Consider the following 9,721-nt stretch of genomic DNA (forward strand, 5'->3'; position numbering starts at 1 on the left):
GTGTGGACGATAGGATTTTGCTGGGATCTAGTGTTCGACAGTTCTCTTTGGCTATTGACCAAATTTGGTGGGATCTATGGTTCGGAGGTTGTACGAGTCAGTGCTGTTGGCCGAATCTGGTTCTGGGCAATTTTTTTGAAGGTTTGGCTGTCGGCAGTTTGTGGCGTTCTTGTGCTGTGGGTTTCTGGCAGAGTTTTATTAAGAAATATGTGACCAAAAGTTAATTCCTTTTTGTTAATCGGATTTGTTTATTTGTATTCTTTTAAGCTGAGAATCATCTTCTTATTGACTGGTTTCTCAATTGCTTGATTTGAATACGTGGAATCCATTAATTTTTGTCCTTATTATTGATAGATTGTGTAGTTTGGAATGAGTTTTGAATTTGCAATGGATCGGGTGATATGGATTTTTGAGTTTCTCGGTTCTCAATAGTTTGTGGTGAATTGGGTCATATGGATATGCTTTTTATAAATAAATTTGGATAAATTGCAATGAATTGAGTGATTTTTGAATTGGGTGTTTTAGGAAATTAAATTATTTTTTTTTTAAAAAAAAATATTTAGAGTCGTTTTAGGGTCCCCTAAAACGACTCCAAACAGAGAATAATGTTTTTTTTTTTTTAAAAAAAATAATTATTATTTTGAGCTGTTTACTAAAACGGCTTAAATTAGCACTTTAATAGCTCAATAGCTATAAAAAAAAAAAGGGTCGAACCATTTTGAGCCCTTTTTAGGCCTTAAAATGGCTCAAAAAACTATATTTTTTTTTTTAAAAGTGATTGTAATTTGAGCGTCAAACACAAGAAATATTAGTTCGAGTGTCAAAGTACACAAGCTAGCATTCCATATAATGAAATAAACTTACACAATTTTAATACAAGAAATATTTCCACCACTCCTCTCTCTAACAAATTCCCTCCTCCCTCCTCCTATGTCTTTTCATCCGGCCCATGCCACTGCTGGAGAAAAAACATAACCGAATTAAAGAAACCGTTGCAAAAATAACCCACAATATCTTTATAAAGAAGTCGCCATGGTATCATATAGGGAATTTCTATATGAGTTGTGTTAATGTTAACCAAGGAATCCAATTTAATTAAACGACTAAATTTAAAAAGCCTTTCTGCTCCATTACCAATTTATATAACAAGCTATTAAATAGCACTACTTTTAATTACTATATATTAAAATTATTCATTGCTTACCATTAGCCTCCTAATGTACGTATGTCCTGGGATCGATCCAACATAATTAAAGAGACGTATATTGGGATTTATGCAAAGAACGAGGATTAATTTCCACAATAATAATCATAATAACAACAATAACAATAATAGTAATAATAACAAATACGTAAGTACAAGTGCATATTTTTTTAATCCAGATCCAACATAATTAAAGAGAAGTATATTGGGATTTATGGAAAGAACGAGGATTAATTTTCACAATAATAATCATAATAACAACAATAACAATAATAGTAATAATAACAAATACGTAAGTACAAGTGCATATTTTTTTAATCCAGAAAAAAAAAAAAAAAAGGAGGGATCAGAATATATATATATATATATATATATATATATATATATATATATAATTAGAAAATGTCTTAATTAAGATCGAAAAAGCAAACCTGAGAAATTGATAAATGCAATATCAGACGTCCTTGGCAATAAGATCACCGTTCACCAATTCTCTGTAGGCAGCCACAGGCCAACTAAAGCCTCTGAAGGCCAACCTTGATGCCAACGGCACATCAATGATGATCTCCTTCTGCGTCGGCTTCTTATCATCCCTTATCGCAATCAGGTAGCTCCGGCCTACCCACCCAATCCACCCCGCGATGTACAGGAACAGAAGCCCGGGAGTTATAAACTCACCCCAGTGCCTCTGGTCACCGCTCACGATCAAATGAGGAAGCCCGTCCGACCCACACAGCAAACCCCCCTTTCCGTAGTTGTCGAAACGGCGCTTCGTCTTCTCTATGGTGGCTTGGATAGCCAGCGCTGGCGCACTGTCAGGCGCGTACAGCTTCAGCGACGACTCCAGCTTCTTTATCTGTTGCTTCTCACGCTTCGCGAACTGCTTCGACTCCTTGCATGGGGTTAGCCCCGCGATGTCGGCCATGGCGGGAAGTGGGGCCGAGACAAGGATGGAGGAGAGCGCCAGTGCAGCGGAGAAGGCCTGCAGTGGCGAACCACTTGAATTTTTCTCTGGGTTGGTGTTTTGAGAGGCTGCGCTGCAGAGTATCGTAGGCCTTGATTTTGGGGTCAATGGAGAGCTCAGCTTTGGCTTCAAAATGGCAGGTTTGGAGAGATTTGTGGGAATAGTGAGAGACATTTTTCTCTTCTTTTTTTCTTTTTTCTTTTTTGGGGGGGGGGGGGGTTTGGTGTTTCTTCTTCAAATCGATCTAGATTATACAATTGATGTTGTTCTTCCCCTTTGCAGAAGGGTGTGAGGGGAAAAGGTTTTTAGATTCTGCGAACGACGGATTGGTGGTTGGAGTGAAGAGGGAGAGGAGGGTTGGATAAGAGGCTGAGTTGGATACTTGTAATTGGTTCCGGGGCTCTTTGCTTGTGGGTTCATCAGATTCTCTTTCTATCTTTTATAGTTTGAGTGGATAAGGAAATTAAGTGCTTCCTACGTTCCCTTCCCACCCTTGTTCTCAGTTTTCGAGTCCATTATATATTTGTGTTCAAACAATTGTTGATGAATTATTATTTTATTTTTTTAAAAAAAAAATTATGGTTTAGAGGTTAGTTAATAAAAAAAAAAAAGAAAAAAAAGAATCCATTTATTCTTATTGTACAATGTATACGTTCATCTGATATAGTCCATTTCTACATATAAATAAAAAATAAAAAAATAAAAAAGACCCAAAAAAAGGCTTAAAAACTCGACATATAAAAAATTGGGCTAAAAACGACAAGCCGGCATCCATAGTTAAAAAAGGCTCAAAAAAGCCTATATACATCAAGCGAATGTGTACGGGCGAATAGAAAAAGAAGAAAAAACCCACCCACCCGTAAGCGGTTATGAGCAGAATCCACTCATTCTAAATGGGAGGATAGTTACTCAAAACCGCCCTCTACTTAGAGCGGTTCTTGATGCGAAAAACCGATGTTCTCCGTCTGTTTAGGGCGGTGTACAATGCTAATGTTGAGTGGAAAAAGTGATTAAAAAACTCATTTTACACTCACAAATACGTGGCGAAAAGTTACAAAAGTTTGAAAACTTGCCGAACGTAACTTTAATTTTATTGGGTTACTTGCTCAAAAACAAGTTGGAATCACTAAGACCGAAGACGGTCAACGCAAAAAGTTTGAGTGAAAGGGCACAAACTTAAACTTGAGGTTTTGTGAGAACTCCATAACCTAGTTGAGAAATGTTGTAGGCGTTCATTGGGTGTATGTGTGCGGAGATCACATAAGCGCTAAACATACAGAAACACTCCACACATCTTGTGTTATGGGCATGATACGGGAGACCATGGCAGCTCATGAAGGTTGGGGTAGCAGAGTATGGTACTCGTATTCTGCAAGCGACAGAAGGAGAAAATAGAAGGTTCTAGAGCAGTGATGAGCTGGCGATCACTTGGCGTTTCATGCTTAATGACAGTCGTTTTATGTTTGCGTTTTATGTTGGAAGGAGGGCGTTTTGATATCCTGTACAGCATGCGCCTTGCTGCCTTTTTTGTTTTCTTTTGTACGTGTCATCGAAGTAGACAGCTGTAGCTTTTCGGTTACAAAAGATTCTAACAGAAATGGGTATTTAGGAAGAGCCACAGCGGCTAGTGATGTAAGAAAAAGGATATTGGCTAAGGTTGTTTTCAGGAGAGATAGGGCCTCTACAAGCGCCCATAGCTGTTTTTCTTGCATTTTCAGTATAATTTCCATCTTCTTCCTTGAATTCTTCCATCTTTTTGCCTGGGTTATCTCTTAAATACTTGCCTAACGTTTTTTTACCTTTACATTTGGTATCAGAGCCGTCATTGATCCTTCCCTTCCATCTTCTTTTATCCAAAATTTTTTTTTTCCTGCTTGATTGCCATGGCCGATGGCACCCGTCTTTTCCAACTTCAAGAATCCATCAAAGAGTGTACTGAGGGCCTTGCTCAGCAACACACCTTTAATGCCTTGGTGGAACAGAAGTTTAATGACCTCACTGAGCTTCTTCAAAATGTTCTCCAAACTCAGAACGCTGCCCGTCTAGACCGTCCACCTAACGACCGAGAGCGGGCCCATCCCCCACCTGTTGGTCCGGACCATCGTGACGCTAGGGAGGAGCGTCCAGACCATCGTGACGCTAGGGAGGAGCGTCGGGACCATCGTGACGCTAGGGAGGAGCGGCGGGACCGTCGTGACCACAGAGAGGAGCGTTGGGATCAAGACGATGATTTTTATGGTCATCCTCGGGACGACCAGACTATTCATACACGTGCTGTCCGTATGGATTTTCCTCGCTTTGATGGTGAAAATCCGTCGGCTTGGATTTACAAGGTGAATCAGTTCTTCGATTATTATCATACTCCCTTGTATCAGCGCATCAGGATGGCTTCTTTCCATATGGAGGGTGAAGCCCTCGTCTGGTTTCAAGACGCTGACGAAGCAGGTCAATTTCCTACGTGGGATGTGTTCACACAAGCTCTTCTCACCCGCTTTGGTCCAGCTTATGACGACCCTATGGAGTCCTTGGTGAAGTTGCGCCATTCCACCACTGTGGCTGCTTATACGGCACAGTTCGAATCTCTTTCCAATCGCCTTCGTGGCCTTTCCGACCAATACCGGCTTAGCTGTTTTCTCAGCGGCCTCAAAGATGAGATTCGTCTTCCTTTGCGGATGCTAGCTCCACGCACTCTGGTTGCAGCTTTTGGGCTTGCCAAACTACAAGAAGAATATCTTAATACTGGGCGTAAGACTTTCAAGTCTCAGAGTTCTTCTTACAATTCTAACAGGTCTCTCTCTTACGGTCAACAGTCGGCCTCTCTGAGCCAGTTAAGTGATTCCTCCACCTCCATTTTTTCCCCTCGTTCCAGTCCGGGCGTTTCGGTCCAGCGTCTCTCGCCAGCTCAAATGCGCGAGCGTCGCGAAAAGGGACTCTGTTACAACTGTGAGGAGCGGTGGCATCCGGCTCACAAGTGCAAGTCTCCTAAACTCTACTTGTTGCATGGCCAGGAACTGCTTCATGAGGAATCGGGTGATGACCCTGTAGTAGAAGTTTTGGACCATGTTGATTCCGTGGAGGAGCCTATTATTCAGGAGATTGTAGAACCTGAAATTTCACTCCATGCAATTTCTGGGTCTATTGCTCCTAAAACTATGAGACTCTTTGGTTGGATTCGTAATCACCGGGTAGTCATTCTCATTGACTCCGGTAGTACACATAATTTTATTGATTTACACTCTCTGCCTAAGCTGTGTTTGGGAGACCTTATTCCATTACAATTGAAAGTCCGGGTTGCAAATGGGGATACTCTTTTGAGTTCGGGTAAGTGTCCTTCGGTCAATATTCGAGTACAGGGGGCTGTCATCACTTCTGAATTTTATTTGTTACCATTAGGGGGGTGTGATGTCGTCTTGGGTGTTGAATGGTTACGGACCTTGGGTCCAATCCTTTGGGACTTTGCTGCCATGACTATGCAGTTTAATCTCAATGCTTCTTCGGTCACCCTTAAGGGTTTAAACCCTACGGGATTAACCATGGAGGATGCTTCTCATTTTCTTCGATCCCCTGCATCGGCTTCCAAGAGTTTTCTCTTGCATTTCTTATCACCAGTTGAGGACCCTGTGGCCCACTGCCCCTCTGGTCCAATCCGGGACTTATTGCAGCAATTTGATTCAGTATTTGCGGAACCTAAGGGTCTTCCACCTCCGCGATCTCAGGACCACCAAATTTTACTGAAGTCAGACCAGCCAGTTAGCGTTAGACCTTATCGCTATCCATACTTTCAGAAGTTAGAGATTGAGAAGATTGTCAAGGATTTACTGCCGTCAGGGGTGATCCAATCCAGCCAAAGCCCTTTTTCCTCCCCTGTCCTCTTAGTCCGCAAGGCTGATGGGAGTTGGCGATTATGTGTCGACTACAGAGCTCTTAATCAGAATACTGTCAAGGACAAATACCCCATTCCAGTTATTGATGAGCTGCTGGATGAGCTTCATGGGGCTACAATTTTTTCCAAACTCGACTTGCGTTCGGGTTACCATCAAATTCGAGTCAGGCCGGCTGATGTCCCTAAAACGGCATTCCGCACTCATGAGGGGCATTACGAATTCCTTGTTATGCCTTTTGGCTTGACAAATGCCCCTGCAACCTTTCAAGCATTAATGAACGACATATTTAAACCATGCCTTCGGAAATTCGTCCTAGTATTCTTTGACGACATCTTGGTTTACAGTCGTTCTTTGGAAGATCATTTGGCTCACTTGCATTCTGTTTTGCTTATCCTTAAGACTAATCTTCTTTATGCCAAAAGTTCAAAATGCAGGTTTGGTGTATCTGAGATTGACTATTTAGGTCATCTTATTTCAGCCCAGGGAGTGCGGGCTGATCCCTCTAAGCTCGAAGCTATGCTTCAATGGTTGGTCCCAACAACGATCAAGTCTCTTCGGGGCTTTCTCGGGTTAACAGGCTACTACCGCAAATTTATCCGAGGTTATGGGATAATTGCTGCTCCCCTCACAGCCCTACTCAAGAAAAATTCCTTTCTTTGGACTTCTGAAGCCACTGCTGCCTTCCTTCGGCTTAAAGATGCTGTTACTTCTCCTCCAGTTTTACGCTTGCCGGATTTTACCCAAACTTTCACCATCGTATGTGATGCGTGTGCAACGGGTATTGGAGCGGTTTTGATGCAAGAAGACCGCCCTATAGCTTTCCTGAGTCAAGCTTTAAAAGGTCGAGCCTTACATCTTTCAACTTATGAGAAGGAGCTTTTTTCTTTAGTCACTGCTGTTCAAAAGTGGCGGCCTTACCTCTTAGGTCGCTCTTTCAAAGTGAAGACAGACCAATAGTCTTTAAAATTCTTGTTAGAACAGCGTGTTGGCACTATATCCCAGCAAAAATGGCTCTCCAAGTTGCTCGGTTATGATTTTATCATTGAATATAAACGGGGAAAGGAAAACAAGGTTGCCGACGCCTTATCTCGGAAGTTTGAGGATCCATTAAATGCTGAGGAATTATCTATTTCTTTGATCTCTTTTCCAACTCCCTCATGGACTACAGAGCTGCAGGCTTCCTATCTTCAAGATGCTGAGACCTCTTCCATCTTGGAGACTCTTCAACAAGGCAGACCTGCACCTCCAGGGTATTACTTGCAGCAAGGCCTCCTTTTACGAAAGAGTCGCCTATGGATTGTAAAGGGTTCTCCATTTCAGTTTCAGCTTCTTGGATACATTCACTCTAATCCCACTTCCGGGCATTCAGGCTACCACAAAACCGTCCATAGGGCTAAACTGGATTTTTATTGGAAAGGAATGCGTAATGATATCAAGAAGTTTGTTCGGGAATGTGACATTTGCCAAGTAAATAAACATGAGACTCTTCACCCTGCAGGGCTTCTCCAGCCCTTACCCATACCTTCCCGCATATGGGCTGACATATCCATGGATTTCATAGAGGGTCTTCCCCCCTCCCATGGTTACACGGTTATTTTGGTTGTCATCGACAGACTTTCTAAATATGGCCACTTCCTACCCCTCTCTCACCCCTACACTGCCTCCACTGTTGCCCAATTGTTCCTTTCTCAAATCTTTAAACTTCATGGAATGCCCCAAACCATTGTTTCAGACCGTGATCCTCTGTTTACCAGCTCATTTTGGCGTGAATTGTTTCATTTACAAGGCATTTCCCTGGCTTTCAGTTCTGCATACCACCCCCAGTCTGATGGTCAAACCGAGTCCCTCAACAAGTGTCTTGAGACCTACCTCCGTTGCTATTCGGGTTCTAAACCAAAGGATTGGAGTCGCTGGTTGCCCTTGGCTGAATGGTGGTATAACACTAACCACCATTCCTCCACGGGTCTCACTCCTTTTGAAGCTGTATACGGATATGCTCCTCCATCCTTGCTCTCATATGTGCCGGGCACTTCGGCTAACTTGGCAGTGGATTCCCAGCTCAAGGATCGCACCACTATTATCAACCTCCTTAAGGAGCACCTACAGCAAGCCCAGAATCGGATGAAAGTACAGGCTGATAAACACCGCACTGAGAGGGAATTTCAGGTTGGTGACTGGGTCTACTTGCGCCTTCAGCCATATCGGCAGAAGTCAGTAGCCATGAGAAAGAATTTAAAGTTGTCTCCTAGGTTCTTTGGGCCTTTTAAAATCTTGCAGAGGATTGGCCTTGTGGCTTATAAACTAGACCTCCCTCCCTCTTCACAAATTCATCCTGTTTTTCATGTGTCCTGTTTGAAGCTTAAATTGGGTCAACACATCACCCCCTTGCCAACTCTTCCACCTATGAGTCTGGCGGGGGAAATCAAGCCGGAACCAGAAGCTGTGATTTCTCGTCGTATGATTAAAAAGGGGGCCCGAGCTGTAACAGAGGTGCTGGTTCGCTGGAAGGGAGCGACAGTTGAGGATGACTCTTGGGAGTTGCTTCATAATTTGCAGGAGCAATACCCCCACCTTGCGGGCAAGGTGTTTTGAAAGGGGGACTCCTGTTATGGGCATGATACGGGAGACCATGGCAGCTCATGAAGGTTGGGGTAGCAGAGTATGGTACTCGTATTCTGCAAGCGACAGAAGGAGAAAATAGAAGGTTCTAGAGCAGTGATGAGCTGGCGATCACTTGGCGTTTCATGCTTAATGACAGTCGTTTTATGTTTGCGTTTTATGTTGGAAGGAGGGCGTTTTGATATCCTGTACAGCATGCGCCTTGCTGCCTTTTTTGTTTTCTTTTGTACGTGTCATCGAAGTAGATAGCTGTAGCTTTTCGGTTACAAAAGATTCTAACAGAAATGGGTATTTAGGAAGAGCCACAGCGGCTAGTGATGTAAGAAAAAGGATATTGGCTAAGGTTGTTTTCAGGAGAGATAGGGCCTCTACAAGCGCCCATAGCTGTTTTTCTTGCATTTTCAGTATAATTTCCATCTTCTTCCTTGAATTCTTCCATCTTTTTGCCTGGGTTATCTCTTAAATACTTGCCTAACGTTTTTTTACCTTTAGATTTGGTATCAGAGCCGTCATTGATCCTTCCCTTCCATCTTCTATAAACATTTTACGGCATTTAGCTCATATGGAAAATCAATGGCAACAGCAAAAAATGACCGGCAACTTCCAACAACCCTCGACAAACTCCAATGTCAAATTTTGACAATTTCCAGTGATCTTTGGCAGCGGCAGAGAATGAGCTGCGAAAAAAAATGTATGCAAGAAGGAAAAGCTCAAATTCAAAAAATAATTTATTGTTTTAAAAAAGAAAAAACTATTTTACGAAAATAAAAGGTTTTCATTGACCACGATTTTAGGTTGTACAAAACACCGAAAAATATAGAAAAAGTTTTCTAGTCAAAACCTTGGTTGCCTCAATTAGAAGCTGTAGTTTTCTAGTGAAGGTAGATGCTAGCTGGATCAGGGTAGGGTATTGATGGTGAGCTAGTTAAGCTAGCTATAAGATGCGTCTGCTTTATACATCTAGGACTAGCAGTGGAAAGTTATAAAACTCAAACCTGCCTTTCACTGGATGATTTTGCCAAATGCTTTTCCTTACTCAAAGCACACCAA

The 9,721-nt window shown here is 42.4% G+C and overlaps 1 protein-coding gene across 2 annotated transcripts; it reads right to left on the reverse strand.

Moving 5' to 3' along the window:
• Positions 1–812: 812 nt before the first annotated feature.
• Positions 813–2,575, reverse strand: LOC133868729 (photosystem I reaction center subunit III, chloroplastic). Of its 2 annotated transcripts, none has more exons than XM_062305711.1 (2): positions 1,636–2,575; positions 813–955 (listed from the first exon to the last, which is right to left on the reverse strand). In XM_062305711.1, the coding sequence occupies exon 1, from the start codon at positions 2,340–2,342 to the stop codon at positions 1,659–1,661; it is 684 nt and encodes a 227-aa protein (XP_062161695.1). In that variant the 5' UTR covers positions 2,343–2,575; the 3' UTR covers positions 813–955; positions 1,636–1,658. The 2 variants fall into 2 exon arrangements, with proteins under 2 accessions (XP_062161695.1, XP_062161696.1); XM_062305712.1 differs by having other exon boundaries at positions 813–958.
• Between the last annotated feature and the right edge of the window lie 7,146 nt (positions 2,576–9,721).

The sequence above is a fragment of the Alnus glutinosa genome, chromosome 5, assembly GCF_958979055.1.
Source record: "Alnus glutinosa chromosome 5, dhAlnGlut1.1, whole genome shotgun sequence".
Classification (NCBI taxonomy): Eukaryota; Viridiplantae; Streptophyta; class Magnoliopsida; order Fagales; family Betulaceae; genus Alnus; species Alnus glutinosa.

Coding starts and splice junctions, on each gene's coding strand:
- LOC133868729 (XM_062305711.1), bottom strand. CDS start 2,342: ATGTCTCTCACTATTCCCACAAATCTCTCCAAACCTGCCATTTTGAAG.